The following is an 18,825-nucleotide window of genomic DNA, read 5'->3' as shown; positions in this document are numbered from 1 at the left end:
TGTGTGTGTGTGTGTATGTGGGGGGGTACACACAAATGTTTAACTATGAAGGAGATGTCCCTGCTAAGCAAATTAAGTGTATAAGAAATTTATCAATACTACCTACTGCCACTGGCGTTTTTAATCTAAATGGATGTATAACACCACAAATGCTTTTGTATATTTTTTTCCAAAGCATGCTTTCTTGTATTTCATGGCATAAATTTACTTCGATGGCCACAAATCTGGCATCCACATGTCATCTGTACTTAGATGTGGTTCTGTCTTTCTTAGTCTTCTCTCTCCCCCTTCTCAACAACACATCTATATTTGTATTCTATAGAGAACTTATAGCCATTGCACTTTAAAAGAAGAAAAGGAAGTTCAATTTTATCCAATAGTCTCTATTTTTTCTCCTGCCTTTCCTTTGAACAAATCAGAAAGTTGAGCTGTCTGGATTTTCCTTCCCCTTCATGTTGCCGGTGCCTAGCACATTATGGGAAGCAGACGTAAAATGGTTAAGAGCAAGACTTCTGGAGCCATATTCTGCCTGGGTTTGAACCCTGACTCTACTACTTACCAACTGTGTGGGCTTGTCACTTAACCTCTCTAAGCTTCAGTTTCCTCATCTGTAAAATGGGGAGAATGATCGTACCTACTTCATAGACTTATGAGTATTCAACAAGATAACACTACATGGAAAGTAGTAGCTTACATGGTACAGTATGCAGTAAGCCTGAGGTAAATGTTAGCTGTTATTATATTCCCTCCTCTCAAATGCTCATGCCACTCACTCCTTCCTCTGATATTCTCTATGTCTTCCAGCTTGCCTATATGCTAGAAAGTCTGGGGAAAAGCTGTATAGACATTTTAATAATAATTTCACCTTGAAAGGCCTTTTCCAGCCTAACATTTGAAAATGGGCATATTTGAGGACATGGAAGCAACCTAAGTGTCCATCGACGGATGAAATGGATAAAGAAGATGTGGCACATATATACAATGGCATATTACTCAGCCATAAAAGGAAATGAAATTGAGTTATTTGTAGTGAGGTGGATGGACCTAGAGACTGTCATACAGAGTGAAGTAAGTCAGAAAGAGAAAAACAAATACCATATGCTAACACATAATTATGGAATCTAAAAAAAAAATGGTTCTGAAGAACCTAGGGGCAGGACAGGAATAAAGGCACAGACATAGAGAATGTACTTGAGGGCACGGGGAGGGGGAAGGGTAAGCTGGGACAAAGTGAGAGAGTGGCATGGACATATATACACTACCAAATGTAAAATAGATAGCTAGTGGGAAGCAGCCGCATAGCACAGGGAGATCAGCTCGGTGCTTTGTGTCCACCTAGAGGGGTGGGATAGGGAGGGTGGGAGGGAGACACAAGAGGGAGGAGATATGGGGATGTATGTATATGTATAGCTGATTCACTTTGTTATAAAGCAGAAACTAACACACCATCGTAAAGCAATTATACTCCAATAAAGATGTTAAAAAAAAGAAAATGGGCATATATGGCAACTTGGGGATCCCTGTTGTCATGGAATGCTGAACTAGAAGAGATCACCTCCAGTCCCCCTCCAGTTAATTACTGGTGAAAGGAGTTAAGATGTGGAAAGAGAAAGTGAATTATCCAAGGTAGAAGAGCCTGAATACAAAAGGTCTCCTAATTGCTAGCACTAGGTGCTCTCTACTATTCAGGATTCTCCAATCAAAAGGATGAAGCCAGACTCAGATGGAGTTAAGAGATGATAACTTCCTCTCCTGCCTTTTTTTTTTTAATTTTTTGGCCATGCCGTGTGGCATGTGGGATCCTAGTCCCCCAGCCGGGGATTGAACCCACGCCCCCTGCATTGGAAGCGCAGAGTCTTAACCACTGAGCTGCCAGGGAAGTCCCCCCTCCTGCCTTTTGATCAGCTTCTTCTGTCCCTCCCGCCATGCTAGGGCCTCCAAAGAGGATCTCTCCTCAGATACAAAAATCAGAGCTGCCTCTCTCCAAGTTCAGGCTTTATCTATGTGCTGGGTTGTTAGCAGTTTCAGGTGAAAAGGTCTTTCCCAATCTATAAGAGAGTAAGGGTAAAGAAGAAAAATCCAAGCCTCCTTTCCCTCTAGTTGCAGTGGGTAAAAAGTTCTATACAATATCAGAATAAACGGAGACAGTGCTGCAGTCAGCAAAAGCTCTAAAACTATAAGACTTCTCAGTGTCTGATATTGTTGCTGACTTCTAAACAGCCATGGGCTGTTTAGAAGTCCCTTGGGTGGCAGTGTTTTTCATCTAGATAGAAAAGGACGTGAGAGGAATGAGAAGTATGTAGCCCAGTCATCAAAGACTAGATACTGGTTAGTGATACCAGGAGCAGGTCCATGTTTTTTGAAACCCGAGGCTTATAGAATCTGGGGGTTCTCCTTTAAGGAAAAGAACAAAAATACATGACTTTTTCAAATCGTACAAATACCAATGACCATGTGAACACGCTGCTAGGGCCTCTCAGGGCCTTAGAAGGGACCTTGCATGCAAGCAAGGGGCCTGAGGCTTAAAACTCCTCTGGTTGTCAGGTAAATCCGCCTAGGAGTAGCATTGACCCTTATCAACCCAAGGAGGAAAACAGGATAGGACCTTAACCCTGGGCACCCACCTCATTTGGGTTCTCACAGTCCAATGCTACCAAACCTTACCGGTTTTAAGAAGATGCTGTTTCCCCAAGATCCATACCAGCTCATCTGTATCTGGAAATTCTTCTAGGTAGTCAGCGAAAATAGTAATCTGGTTTTCATACTTGGATAAAACTGAAAGAAAAAGAAAGAAACTTAGGCAAAATTTAATACAGAGGGCTTGCTTCTTTGGTTTACTGATTATTACCTTTGTCCTGAAGGTAAAAGGTGGCTGGCTAGAATTTAATGGAAGCAAATCCTTTTCCTTGAGGAACAAAGACACTCACAAGGCCTGAAAATTCTTTAGTAGAGGGATTTCCTCTTGACCACCTATTTTGACCTTCCCTTTCTCATGGTCCCATGTGGCACCATCTCTGAATAATTTTTTGATCACAGCTATGTCAAACTTCTTTTTTCCAATGGGGCTTTCTTTGTAAATAGTCACTTTCCAGCTTCTCCTAGTGTGACTGTAGCAGGTGGCACAATAATACCTGCATACCTAACCCCTGTCCACATCACAGGGAATATTGTGAGGTTTCTAGCGGCCAGTGGCTTAGAAGGGGGTTATGATAAGCCTGAAAGACTATACAACAGTGAAAACGTAATATTTTAGCTGGAAGACCAGATGTTTTAACAGTACTTTCATTTACCATTTTATTCACTTATAACTTCTGCAAAGAAGAATCTTGAAGCTGCCGATAAATATAACTTGTTCTTGGGATTCACAAGTGACTCTCTCTCAAGAGAAAGCAACTGAATAAAATACAATTAAATCTCATAAGTTCACAGGCCACAGTCTCAGAACTTATGGCCATGTAATGCGAGATATGTTAATATTCACTTTTGTACCACCTGCGGAGAAAGGGTCTGCTAAAAGAGTCGAGACTGATTTATGAAGGGGTCTTATTGCAAAAGTTCCCTTTAAGTAATTTTCTGAGAGAAAGAATATTGTAGGTAAATAAGTTTCCAAGCCAGCCCAGAAAAATCTATCTTAACCTGTAACCAGAAAAATCAAATTGCTAGTATATATCGTAGTTTATGGTGTTATTTCAATGACAAATCATATTTCCAGTTCAAAGCTGAGACAACTCAACACACACCTTCTCTTCTCAGCTCTTGGAGGCTCCCAGCCCCTATGGGGAGGGGAGCTCAGACAGAGTAGGGGTCATTTTGTGCAGATACAAGTAGCTGCAGGGACTCTCCCAGACCAGTCCCTAAGAGCAGCAGGGGAATAGTTTCCTATAAAAAATGGCATCGTGGGATGTGTTTAAGCTCACTTGAAAGGACAAATTGCTTTTCTTTTGGCTTTGTTTTCTAAGGCATGCTGTTTTCATAGAAATAAATGTTCTTAAGTATAAATGAGTCTTATCTGATCATGAAAACAGGTTACGTGGTTGGAGGCTGATGTTATACTTTGTATAATTTGTATAAATTGAAGTTATAATTTGTTTGAAGTTAAAATTTTAGAAACACAGCTACCCAGGGATACTGCCTTTCTTGAAACACATTCCAGAAGTCCAATCTTTCAGGGATTTAGGTAGCCTTTCTCCTCAAGATGTTTTAATCATTAGGGTTACAGCCTTGGCAGTATTTCAAACCTAAAGAAGTTAGAAATGAGACAGCCATTTCATTCCCCAGTGAAAACTCATCACTGCCGAATCTGCCAGGGAGCTTGTGCCGTCTTAGCCTTTCTGCCACTGGCCTCAGCCCCTGGCCCATGCCCAGGAAACAGCAGGCTAAAAATGATCATCCAGGTCAGGCCATCCCCAGGAGGTGGTGGACTGAGGTGGCATAAATCACACTGTGTACCTCCCCACCCTACTCTACACCCCTCACAGGCAAGAGAAATCAGCTTAAGATGAACATCCAGTGTAGCATAGAAAAGAGAAAAAAGAAGTCAGGAAATAAGTAGCTTGCGAGGAGTGTGGGAAAGGGGCAACCTCTCTGGCATTCCCCTGGTAGGGATGAGGAAGGGTGGCACTGGATGAATGTACAGCATGTATGCATATAAGCCTTGGGTCTTTTTTTAGTACTGGCTGAAAAAAGAAACATTTTTCTATCGCCAACCCTGTCTCAGTGAGTCATTGCCCAGCTATCTGGTCAAATTAGTACAGCCCCTTAAAGGCTGTGAGAACTGCACTGCTTCATCTGAGATGGCTCTGACCAAAATGGTAGCCAAAGAATTTTCCTCTTGCTCTTCCACACCACCCCCCAAGGCCAGCAGAAAGGGCATTACAGTCTCTATTCTGCCTGATTCTCCTCTTAGAAAACAGACTCCCAGAATGCAGTGTGTCAGGCCATAGCCAGCCTGAATTGAAAGCTACATGGATGAAACAAATGAAAAGCCAGAACAGAAGATGAGATTAACAGAAGCAAAGGGCAGTAACACAGGGAGAGTATATAAATGGGAGTCCGGGGAGGAGAGAGGAATTGGTCTTCCACAAGAAGACCTCCAAGAGACGAAGAAGCCAGCTGGGATGTGGCTGGGGCGCAGAAGTGAAATGGCATTTCCAAACAAATCACTTCTCACTAACGGCAATCCTTTGGAAAAAAATTTTCGAAAACTACTTTTGTCTTGTCTTAAAATTAACAAACAAGACATCAGCCCCATATGAGTTCCTTGCCCTTTCAGCCTGTTTATAAAGACATAGAACTGTACAGGCAGAGCTGCAAATACTGCAGCTTGGTGGACCAAGAATTAGCTTCTACAAGGTCCGATAGACAATAGGCTTCACTCTGTTCCATTCTACTTTAATAATTATTGCACCGAAGTCTCTGCTGGGTTAGCTTCGTAGTCAACTAATAATTCATAAAAAGGTTTCCATAAACTCCTGGAACCAAAAAGTCTCCCAGTCTTGGCCAAGTGGCTCTGTGTACATGTTGGGGCATGCCTTCAACAGTCAGCCAGGCAGTTGATTAACTCTGCCTTAGTTTTCCCTTTCTGCTTGTACAGAGCTCGAGGATAGCCAGAGTGAGAGCTGAGGGCCTTCTCAGGTCTTTCCTGAGCATGCGCACAGCCTTGGGAATGAACATAGCCCTGAACATGCATGTGGTCCTCCCATATTCCCAGGAATATGCCTGAACTTTTCAAAGCCCCAGTGGATATATTATTCCTTAGCTTTACCTTTTAAACTTTTTGGTTATCTACTCCTCAAACAGCTGTGAAGTTAATCAATTGCCTCTAATAATTTTCCAAAAAAGCCCCGGCAGGGAAGGCTTTCTGTACCTCCAAGTCAGGACAAATAAATACAAGTCTTGTAAGTGGGGTCTTCCGGGAATTGTCAGACAGATCAAATAATGACAATTCTCTAGAAATGAGGCTTGACAGGAGCTCCAACCGTGTTCTGCGTCCTCCAGGGGCTACCAGGTTGCTGGCTTTCCCTATGGCTGCAGGCTGTGGATTCTCAAGGCTACTGCAGAGCTGGAGAGCAAAGGATGGGCATAGCGCAAGTGAAAACGCCACAAAGCTTACTATTCTTACCAAAATGCAGCCGTTTTTCATGAATAAATACTCCCCAGATTGGTGCAAGCCTTTGGTTAATTTCCAGAGTGCTGCAAAAGTTGATTCTGATCATTTTTGCCAATTCTTGTCATTTCTATTATGGGTAGAATTTTCAGAAGTCCTCATTCTGCCATTTTTGCTGATAACTTACTTTAATAATTTGCTTTCCAGGGAGCTTCCCTGGTGGCGCAGTGGTTGAGAGTCCACCTGCCGATGCAGGGGACACGGGTTCGTGCCCCGGTCCAGGAAGATACCACATGCCACAGAGCGGCTAGGCCCGTGAGCCATGGCCGCTGAGCCTGCGCTCCGCGATGGGAGAGGCCACAACAGTGAGAGGCCCACGTACCGCAAATAAATAAATAAGTAATTTGCTTTCCAGTGATTGACTATATTTCTAAGGATTATTTTGTAAAACTGCAAGTAAATGAAGAAAAAATCATTTTAAACAAGATTTTCTGATAGGGCTTAACAAAACTTGTACATCAAGGCTCCCAGATTCTGTGGGGTTTGTGCCCCACAAACAACACAATCACTCTAAAATGAAATCAAAAGGTCACAGAATCTCAGGGCCAGAAAAAGCCTGAGGCACCACAGCATATCTTCCTTGTAGATCACCCTATTCTAAAAGCACTCCAGGATACTGCTGCTTCCAAAACTGCCTTCTCAGCGATACATTTTTTGAATTTTTTTAAAAACTGAGGTATAGTTGATGTACAATATTATTTAAGTTTCAGGTGTACAACACAGTGATTCACAATTTTTAAAGGTTATATTCCATTTATAGTTATTATAAAATGTTGGCTATGTTCCCTGTTTTGTATTATATGTACCTGTAGCTTATATTTTATACATAGTAGTTTGCGCCTCTTAATCCCCGACCCTTATCTTGCCCTTCCCTACTAGTAACCACTAGCTTGTTCTCTATATCTGTCAGTCCGTCTCCTTTTTGTTATATTCACTAGGTTAATACATACACATTTAACGTACTGTCAGGTCACAGCTTCAAAAACATAAGAAAATGTTCACATCAGACAGGTATGGTAAGGGCTGAATATACATTAATATACTCATTCCATAAATTTTTACAGAGTACCTACTATGTGCTAAGCACAGAGAATAAGACATCACTGAGATGTAGCCTCCATCCTCCAAAAGCTTTTAATCTAGTAGAGAGGATAGGTCTGGAAACAACTAACAACAATAAGTCCTATAAGAAAGGAAAGTGAGAGAGAAGAGATCAAGATGGTGGAGTAAGATGACATGGAGCCCACCTCCCCCCACAAAAGCATCAAAAATACATCTACATGTGGAATAATTCTCACTAGAACTAACTGGAGGGACTTCCCTGGTGGTGCAGTGGTTAAGAATCCACTTGCCAAGGCAGGGGACGTGGGTTCGAGCCCTGGTCTGGGAAGATCCCACATGCCATGGAGCAACTAAGCCCATGTGCCACAACTACTGAGCCTGCACTCTAGAGCCCGTGAGCCACAACTACTGAAGCCCACGTGCCACAACTACTGAAGCCTGTGCACCAAGAGCCCATGCTCTGCAACAAGAGAAGCCACCGCAATGAGAAGCCCATGAACCACAAGGAAGAGTAGCCCCCGCTCACGGCAACCAGAGAAAGCCCGCATGCAGCAACGAAGACCCAACGTAGACAAAAATTAAAAATCAATTAATTAATTAAAATAAAAAAGAAAAGAATCTATCTGCCAATGCAGAGGACACGGGTTCGAGCCCTGGTCCGGGAAGATCCCACATGCTGAGAAGCAACTAAGCCCCTGTGCCACGACTAATAAGCCTGCGCTCTAGAGCCCGAGAGCCACAACTACTGAAGCCCACGCCCCTAGAGCCCGTGCTCCACAAGAGAAGCCACCACAACGAGAAGCCCACGCACCACAACGAAAAGTAGCCCCCTCTCGCCGCAACTAGAGAAAGCCCCCACGCAGAAACAAAGACCCAACGCAGCCAAAAATAAATAAATTAATTAATTAATTAAAAAAAAAAAACCTGGAAACTGGCAGAAGCACTCCTGTACAACCAAGATTGTAAGAACGATCCACACATAATCCAGTAGGAAGGGAAGAAAAGTGATCAGGTTGAGACCCGTGCCCCTGGGAGGGGAATCAGAGGAAAAGGGAGGTCGCATGGGTGGACACCCACCCTGGGGAGTGATCAGGTTGAGCCACAGACTGGGTGTCCCAGAGCTGGGGTTCTTTGTGGAGGAGACAAGGCCCCTCGGCTGGTTGGAGGACAGCTAGACAAACAAGACTGGACTCCACTTGTGAAGAGTGCATGCACGTTGGCTGTCCCCGAGGCAGGGCAGAGATCGATCTGCTCTGAGGCGGCTGGTTTTCCCACAACCAGCTAGCCATGCACCTCAGCCTGAAGAACCGAGCAATGCTTCCGTCCCACTCATTCCATGCCACAGCACTCCAACTGGATCTGGGGTAGCCACGACCAGAGAAAAGACTTGACCATGGGATGCAGAGGTGACTGAGTCGTGGGGTGGAGCCTGGGTGGGGCGGCAGTGGCCATTGTTGACACTTCCTCAAGCAGCGTCCCAGAAGCCACCCAGATCTCTGATGGCAGCCACCCCACCACAGCTCACTCCCCCACCCCAATACACACAGAGTGACCACAAGGGCCCTGCCTGCCCTGAGGAGCAGTTCTACAACAGGGTGGGAGCAGCTGAGGCTGGGGACAGTGACCAGCTGTGAGAGACAATGGGGAACTGCCCCTAAGGCAGGGCAGAGAGAGGTCTGCCCTAGCAGCTGCTGGGTTTCCCGTGACTGCCTTGCCGTGCCCGCCAGCCCAAGCTCAGTGAATACTCTAGCCCTGCTCAACCCATGCCACAGCACTGACTGGATCTGGGGTGCCCATGACGAGGAAAAGACTCAACTATGGGACACAGAGGTGACCCAGTCCCAGAGTGGAGCTACTCTTAGCTCTTACTCAAGCAGTGCCTCAGAAGCCCCCCAGATCTCTGACAGTGGCTGCTGCACCACAGCTAACCTCCCAATATACATGGAGAGTTCACACAGGCACCGTCTTTCCACAACAGGGCAGGGGTGGCAGAGGCTGTGAGGAACAAAGGGGATCTGCACCTGAGGCTATGTGGAGCCACAGACACCTATACAGGCAGTGCATTAGACCTTTGTCAGCGCATGGCCCCGCTTGCTTCAGCACTCTCCTCCTCTGGGGCAAAGGTCCTGGTGTGGGGAGAGGGAAAAATACACACTTAAAGGGAACAGAGTTAGCTCAGGCCCCACCCCCAAGAGGGTGGTGACAGCCACTGAGCAGAGAGGAAGTCCCACCTCACACCCACCTCCAGCTCTAGCCCTTATAGCTCCAGCCACACCAGCTACAAAGGTGATAGCTGCCAGCACACCCTGAGGAATGATGTGACTTGCATTCACATCAAATCCAGCTCTCCCACCAAAGGCATCCGGCATACACAGTCTGTATAGAGATGGTCCCACAGAAAAATACACCTTCAAGACTGCAATAGATAACTGTTTCACCTAAATCACAGAGGCAAGAAAGTTAAGCAAAATGAAAAGGCAGAATAACTACTCTTAATTGAAAGAGCAAGAGAAAGCCCCTGAAAAATAAATAATGAAACGGAAATAAATGATTTACCACATAATTCAAAACATTGGTAATAAAAATGTTAACTGAATTAGGGAAAAGAATTGATCTAAACAGTGACCATTTCAACAAGGAACTAGAAAATATAAAAAAAACCCAATCAGAAATGAATAATTCAACAGCTGAAATAAAAAACACACTAGAAGGAATGAATAGCAGACAAAGTAATACAGAGGAACACATAAGTGATCTAGAAGACAGAATAATGGAAACCACACAATCAGAACAGCAGAAAGAAAAACAAATTTTTAAAAATTAAAGCAATTGAAGAGATCTCTGGGACACTAAGCATCCAAACATTTGCATTATATGGGTTCCAGAAGGAGAAGAGAGAGAAAAGCAGACCAAAAATGTACTTGAAGAAATTATGCCTGCAAACTCCCCAAACCTGAAGAAGGAAACAGATATCCAGGTACAGGAATCACAGAGGGCCCCAAACAAGATGAACCCAAACAGACCCACACCAAGACATATCATAATTAAAATGGCAAAAGTTATAGATAAAAAGAGAATTCTAAAGGCAGCAAGAGGAAAACAAAGAGTCATATGCAAGGGAACCCCCATAAGGCTATCAGCTATTTCTTTGCTGAAACCTTGCAGGCCAGAAGGGAGTGACATAATATATTCAAAGTGCTGAAAGGGAAAAACCTGCAACCTAGGATACTCCACCCATCAAGATTATCATTTACAAGGAGAGATAAATAACTTCTCAGATATGCAAAAACTAAAAGAGTTCATCAATACTAAACCTACCATAAAAGAAATCTGAAGGGTCTTCTCTAAATGAAAAAGAAGTAAGAATCTATAGGAAAGGGAAAATCCCACTAGGAAAGGCAAATATATAGTAAGGATTGAGGATCAAACACTTAAATAAGCCAGTATGTAGATTAAAAAACAAAAAATTGTAAAAGCAACTATAACTTCAGTAAACAGTAAAGGGATAAGATTGAAGATGTAAAATATGACATCAAAAAACACAAAATGGGGCTTCCCTGGTGGCGCAGTGGTTGAGGGTCCGCCTGCCGATGCAGGGGACACAGGTTCGTGCCCTGGTCTGGGAGGATCCCACATGCTGCGGAGCGGCTGGGCCCATGAGCCATGCCCGCTGGGCCTGCATGTCCGGAGCCTGTGCTCCGCAGTGGGAGAGGCCACAGCAGTGAGAGGCCTGCGTACCGCAAAAAAAAAAAAAAAAAAAAATGTAGGGCAGGGAAGTAAAAAATGTAGATCTTTTGGAATGTGTTTGAACTTAAATGACTACGACTTTAAAACAAGTAGATATAATTATAGGTCAGCATATATGAACCTCATGGTAACTACAAATCAAAAACCTACAATAAATACACAAAAACTAAAAAGAAAGGAACACACGCACACTGCTAAAGAAAATCCTCAAACCACAAGGGAAGAAGCAAAAAGAAGAAGAAATGAAAAGAGAATAACTACAAAAACAAGTGGAAAACAAGTAATAAAATAGCAATAAGTACATACTTATCAATAATTACTTTAAATGTCAATGGACTACATGCTCTGATCAAAAGACATAGGGTGGCTGATTAGATAAAAAGCAAGACCCTTCAATATGCTGCCTACAGAAGACTCACTTCAGGGATAAAGACACATAGAATAAAAGTGAGGGGATGGAAAAAGATGTTTCATGCAAACAGAAACATGCAAAGAAAGCGGGGGTAGCAATACTCATATCAGACAAAATAGACTTTAAAACAAAAGCTATAACAAAAGACAAAGAAGCATATTATATAATAATAATAAAGGGATCAATACAAGAAGAGGATATTACATTTGTTAACATATATGTACCCAATACAGGAGCACCTAAATATATAAAGCAAAGACTAACAGACATAAAAGGAGATATTGACAATAATAAATAATAGTAGGGGACTTTACCACCTCACATCAATGGACAGATCATCCAGGCAGAAAATCAATAAGGCAACAGTGGTCTTAAATGACAAAATAGTCCAGTTGGACTTAATATATATCTACAGGACATTACAATGAAAAACAGCAATATACATTCTTTTCAAGTGCACACAGAATGTTCTCCAGGATAGATCACATGCTAGGCCTCAAAACAAGTCTCAACAAACTTAAGAGGATAGAAATTATATCAAGCATTTTTTCTGACCACAACAGTATGAAACTAGAAATCAATGACAGGAAGAAAAATGGGGAAATCACAAACACATGGAAACTAAATGACACGCTACTAAAAACCCAACAGGTCAATGAAGAAATCAAAGAGGAAATCAGAAAATACCTTGAGGCAAAGGAAAATGGAAAAACAACATTCCAAAATCTATGGGATGTAGCAGAAGCAGTTCAAAGAAGGAAGTTTATAGCAATACAGGCCTTCCTCAAGAAACAAGAAAAATCTCAAATAAACAACCGATCATGCCACCTAAAGGAATTAGAAAAAGAACAAACAGTACAGCAGAAACTAACACACCATTGTAAAGCAATTATACTCCAATAAAGATGTTAAAAAAAAGAACAAAGCCCAAAGTCAGCAGAATGAAGGAAATAATAAAGATCAGAGAGGAAATAAATAAAATAGAGATTAAAAAACAATAGAAAAGATCTATGAAACCAAGAACTATTTTTTTGAAAATATAAACAAAATTGATCAACCTTTAGCCAGGCTCACCAAGAAGAGAGAGGACCCAAATAAATATGAAATGAAAAGAGGAGAAATGACATCCATACCACAGAGATACAAAAAATCATAAGAGAATACTATGAATAGTTATATGCCAACAAATTGACAACCTAGAATAAATGGACCAATTTCAAAAAACATACAACCTGCTAAGACTGAATCAAGAAGAAACAGACAATTTGAATCCACTGATCACTAGTAGCGAAATTGAATTTGTAATTAAAAAAAAAAAAAAAACACTCCCAGCAAACAAAACTGCAAGACTGGATGGCTTCACGGGGAAATTCTACCAAGCATATAAAGAAGAACTGACACCTCTCCTTCTCAAGCTATTCTGAAAAATTAAGAGGATGGAACACTCCCAAATTCTTTCTACAATGCCACGATTACTCCAATACCAAAACCACAAAAAGATGCTACAAGAAAAGAAAATTACAGGCCCGTATCTTTGATGAATGTACATGCAAAAATCCTCAACAAACTATTAGCAAACTGAATCCAACAATATATAAAAAGGATCATATACCATAATCAAGTTGGATTTATTCAAGTTGGATTTATTCCAGGGACACAAAGGTGGTTCAAATTTGCAAATCAATCAATGAGATACACCATATTAACAACAGGAAGGACAAAAATCACGATTATCTCAATAGATGCAGAAAAAGCATTTGACAGAGTTCAATATCCATTCATGATAAAAACTCTCATCAAATTAGGTATAGCAGGAACATATCTCAATGCAATAAAGGCCATTTATGACAAACCCACAGCTAACATCATATTCAACAGTAAAAAGCTAACAGCCTTTTCTCTAAATTCAGGAACAAGACAAGAATGCCCATTCTCTCCACTATTTAACATAGTATTGGAAGTCCTAGCCACAGCAATCAGACAAGGAAAAGAAATAAAAGTATCCAAATTGGATGGAAAGAAGTAAAACTGTCACTATTTGCAGATGACATGCTACTTTATACAGAAAACCCTAAAGTCTCCACCCCAAAACTATTAGAACTAATAAATGAATTTGGCAAAGTTGCAGGATACAAGATTAATACATAGAAATCTGTTGCTTTTCTGTACACTAATAATGAACTATCAAAAAGAGAAAGTAAGAAAAAAAAAAACCTCCCTTTAAAATTGCATTAAAAAGAATAAATTATCTACAAATAAACTTAACCAAGGAGGTGAAAGACCTATACTCTGAAAGCTATAAAGCATTCTGAATGAAACTGAAGATGATACAAAGAAATGGAAAGATACACTGTGCTCTTGGATTGGAAGAATTAATATTTGTTAAAATGGCCATCCTACCCAAAGCAATCTATAGGTTTAATGCAATTCCTATCAAAATACCCATGACATTTTTTTTCACAGAACTGGAACAAATAAAATTCATATGGAACCACAAAAGACCATGACTTGCCAAAGCAATCTTGAGAAAAATGAACAAATCTGGAGGTATCATACTCCCTGACTTCATAATTATACTACAAAGCTATGGCAATCAAAACGGTATGGTACTGGCACAAAAACCAACATATAGATAAACAGAATAGAATAGAGAGTTCAGAAATAAACCCACGCACCTATGCTCAATTAATCTACAACAAAGAAGGCAAGAATATACAATGGAGAAAAGACAGTCTCTTCAATAAGTGGTGCTGGGAAAATTGGATGGCTATATGTAAAACAATGAGATTAGAACATTTCCTCACATCACATACAAAAATAAACTCAAAATGGATTAAAGATCTAAATGTAAGACCTGAAACCATAAAACTCCTAGAAGAGCTCATAGGTAGAACACTCTTTGACATAAATTTTAGCAATATTTTTATGGGTCTGTCTCCTAAGGCAAAAGAAATAAAAGTAAAAATAGACAAATGGAACCTAATTAAACTTAAATGCTTTTGTACAGCAAAGTAAATCATCCACAAAATGAAAAGATAAACTATGAATGGGAGAAAGTATTTGCCAATGATATGACCAACAAGGGGTTGATATCCAAAATATACAAAGAGCTCATATAACTCAATATCAAAAAAACAAACAACCCAACTAAAAAATGAGCAGAAGACCTGAATAGACATTTTTCCAAAGAAGACATACAGATGACTAACAGGCACATGAAAAGATGCTCAACATCACTAGTTATCAGAGAAATGCAAATCAAAGCAACAAGGAGATATGACCTCATACCTGAATGGCTATCATCAAAAAGCCTACAAATAATAAATGTTGGAGAGGATGTGAAGAAAAGGGAACCCTTGTATACTGTTGGTGGGAATGTAAATTGATGCAGCCTCTATGAAGAACAGTATGGAGGTTCCTCAATAAATTAAAAATAAAACTACCATATGATCCAGCAATTCTACTCCTGGGTATACACCTGGAAAAAACGAAAACACTAATTCAAAAAGATACATACACCCCAATGTTCATAGCAACACTGTTTACAATAGCCAAGATATGGAAGCAACCCAAGTGCCCATCAACAGATGAATGGATAAAGAAGATGTGGTATATATATACAATGGAATATTACTCAGTCATAAAAAAGAATGAAATACTGCCATTTCCAGCAACATGGATGGACCTAGAGAATATTACCCTTAGTGAAATAAATTAGACAAATACAAATACTGTATGATATCACTTATATGTGGAATATAAAAAAAATACAAGCAAATATATATGTAAAACAGAAACAGACTTACAGATATAGAAAACAGATTAATGGTTACCAAAGGGGAAAGGGAAGGGGGGAAGAGCAAATTAGGGGTATGGGATTAAGAGATAAAAGCTACTATGTATAAGATAGATAAGCAACAAGGATATACTGTATAACACAGGGAATTATAGCTATTGTCTTGTAATAACTTTTAACAGAGTATAATATGTAAAAGTACTGAATCACAATGCTGTACACCTGAAACTAATATCGTAAATCGACTATACTTCAATTTAAAAAAAAGAAAGGAAGGTGATGTGGAAGGCAACAAATGATTAATCTGGGAATGAATGGATCTTCAACAACCTTGAAAACGTGGCATCAGAGCTGAACCTTAATGGAAATAAGATATAAGTGGGATGGGGGAAGGGAGGAAACTCCTGTATGGGGGAACACCAAAAGGATCTGGCAAGCAACTGCATGTGGGATGGGTCTGGGAAGAGTGAGAAAGAGAGAGAGTCAAAAATAAGTTGCAGTTTTCAAGTGTGGGTGATGAAATGGTAGCAGAAAAACATGGTTGGGGATAGGGGGATAATAATCTTGATCCAGCCAGAACCTGTTGGAGTCATGGATTTGGTTGACAAAGGAATGAGAGGTTAAAAAAAAAAGAGCGAAGAGGAAAATCAACCTGCATAGGGATCATGTAGATGGGCATGGTAGATGGCAGGTTGATTAGCAGAGCCTAGGAAAACAGGAGGAATCCAGAAAAACAAAACTCAGCCTAAAATGTACCTTCATCCCCTTCCTCCTGGGTCCACTTAGTGTCCTGGTCTTCCCAGCCTCTGCTCATCTGTGCATAGGCCCTGCCCCCATCTTCATTTCTCTTCCTTCCAGTGCCCTGCTTTTCTGACAACCAAGAATTTTGAAAATAAAGAGCTGGATAACAATTCTTAGCACTGGTCTAGACCTATGCTATCCAGTACAGTAGCCACTAGCCACGTGCAGCTATCTACAATTAAATTAATTCAAATTAAATACAACCAAAAATTCAGTTAGTTGCCTTAACCACATTTCAAGCACTCAATAGCCACGTGCAGCTACTGGCTACCGTATTGGACAGCACAGCTGTAGAATAGTTCCATCATCACAGTTCTATTGGACAGTCCTATTCTAATGGCATTTCTATGATTCTGTAGGAGGTGGAGGTGGCGTGGGTTGTTAGGAGGGGTACTCCAAGTGCTTGGAAGAGAAGATGGGTTCACTTGTCTCTTTCTTAAGAGAGCCTGTACGTGAATTTCTAAGTAATTGAGGCGGCAATTATTTATTAAATTCCGTACGTGGTTCTGTGAGGAACACAGAGGAAACATCCTTATAAACATTCACTAAATGTTAAATAAACAAGCGAAGGCATCATAAAATCATAATCTAGTTAAGCACATGAGCCTTAGGTAAATGAAATAGCTAAAAATACAAGGTAATGTATATAGGCAAGTGTTGATAATAACTAAGTGCTGTCAAAATTCAGAAAAGGGGGAAGTCAGTCAGCATTGGAGTCATCAGGGAAGATTTCAAGGACGATGTAGGATTTGGACTGGTCCCTAAATTATTGCTTGGATATGGATGAGCAGAGATAAGAGGGGAGAATATTCCAGATGAGAGGAACACCTCATGTGTGTCAGAGACAGGGACAGGTTCCAGAGAATACTGAGCAAAGAGATTAGATAGGTGGCTTAGGACTGGATTGTGGAGGCTGGAAAGCCAGGCAGTGTAGTTCAAAGTCTCGGTAAAGCCATTAACAGTTTTCAGAGCACTTTCACATGACCCTGTGACAGCCCCTTGGGATAGCCAGGGCAAGGATCATTACTTTCATTTTAGAGTTGAGGAACTGAGTCTCAGGTGATATGACTTGCCCAGGGTTATATGGTTAATGAACAGTATAACCAGGATTCAAACTGAGTTAATCTTACTCTCCATTCAGTATTCTTCCCACTATACCTTGCTGTTAGGATAAAAGCTAGATTTGAAGCACTGGAGAGAGGGAGACCAATGAGAAAGTTGTAATAATCCAGGCATGAAGTGTTGAAGGCCTGACCTAAGGTGGCAAGAAACCAGATGCTCTGGTTATATAATATCCCATAAAGCAGACTGACAATTCAGTACCCACTGTTTATAGGGGAGAGTAAGAGTAGACAGTCTGAGGTTAGAACACTAGAGTTATTTTTAACTGGAAGTGATCTAAACTACCCCCAAAGGAATAAATATTAACAATATAATTCATATACTGTGTCCGGACTTTTCCAGACAGCTGTAGGCAATGTTTTGGACATGGTTCCTAAGCAAATATCACTTTATATGTCTATGCATTTTAATGAGCCATTTCTGACTTGATAGTGTTTCTTTCCTCTGTCGATTTCAATTTTCATTTCTGAAAACTAATTGGTCATATGATTTCTTACCTCATCTACATTTCCAGTGAGAAAGAACTAGTGCAAAAAGGTCAAGGAGCTACAGGCCTTGGAGTTTTTCCACCCTATTTAGTAAAACTAATTATTAGCTTAGCAATTAATTACCTAATAATGATTTACTAAGAAAACACTAAAATACACCATTGCCAGATTAATCTTAAAGGATTTCTCTGCCCATGTCACTAAGCTGCTAAGAAATTTCCACCAGCTTCCCAGATCGCTCCAACTGATAGGAATCAAATACAAATTCATCAGCCTGGCATTTAAGGCCCTCTCCAATATGGCCACATTCTACATTTCTAATTGTTCCCCACTGCTCATTACTCCCTCATGAGATCTACTCTTTTCAGCCAATATAAACCACATGATACACTGGAGGTTCTTTGCTCATTCATGTCCTACTTGCACATAAGTCCTACCACAAATACTACCTTCTCTACGAACCCTTCCTCTTCAATTTTCCCACCAAGAAATACTTGCTCCTTCTTCTAAGCCTCTACAGTCCTTTATTTATATCTCCTTTATGGCACTGGGCACTTTTTACTTTAGATTATTGTTATTTGCAGGCATGTCATCTCTCTGCTATTGGAATGAATTCCCATCTCAGCCCACGTAGTGTTCATCTCTGTATCTCCTACAGTTCTGATCATAGTGCCCTGCAGTAAGTTGTCCCCTAAGGGCCAACAACTGTTTATTGAATGAATGGGCACACTGACTAAAGTCCAAAAGCTGGTTTATATGTCCATCCACACATTAATTTAACAATCCTTTGCTGAGTGCCTAGCATATGACCCGCACTGTGCTAGGCCCTGGGGGTAGCAATATATTTTAAGCAATTTCAAGTCTAATGGGAAGATAATGAGAAGGAGAGTTCATTTTGATATAGTATGGTCAGTGTCTGCACAGGGGGCTAGGGCAGAACAGCAGAGGGTTGTCTAAGCCAGCCTAGGGTACAGAGAAGGCTTTGGGAAGAAAGATGATGGCAGGACTTAGCCTTAACGGATAAATGTTAGGCAATTTGGGCAAGGGAAGGACGTTCCAGGCCGAGGAGAAACATGTACCAAAACACTGAGGGCTGAGAGACTGTGGAATAGTGATGCCACATGGAGACTGTCAAAGATTGAAGTTGATGAGGCAGGCAGGGCTGAGAGATGCTGGTCTTGGAAGCCTTGGTAAAAATTCTGGACTTAACCCAGGCTTCATGGAGCCCCTG

At 41.0% G+C, this 18,825-nt stretch overlaps 1 protein-coding gene across 2 annotated transcripts in view; it reads right to left on the bottom strand.

The window, feature by feature from the left end:
- ATG4A (autophagy related 4A cysteine peptidase) overlaps positions 1-18,825 on the bottom strand; it is a 63,654-nt gene that overhangs the window by 25,675 nt on the left and 19,154 nt on the right. For both annotated transcript variants that reach the window (XM_079911633.1, XM_079911632.1), the window contains one exon: positions 2,665-2,775. In XM_079911633.1, coding sequence (XP_079767759.1) covers positions 2,665-2,775 — 111 coding nt within the window. The remainder of the gene's footprint in view (positions 1-2,664; positions 2,776-18,825) is intronic.

Source organism: Stenella coeruleoalba (assembly GCF_951394435.1).
Source record: "Stenella coeruleoalba genome assembly, chromosome: X".
NCBI lineage: Eukaryota > Metazoa > Chordata > Mammalia > Artiodactyla > Delphinidae > Stenella > Stenella coeruleoalba.
Note: the sequence above shows the minus strand (reverse complement) of the source record. Positions and strands in the feature narration are given on the sequence as shown.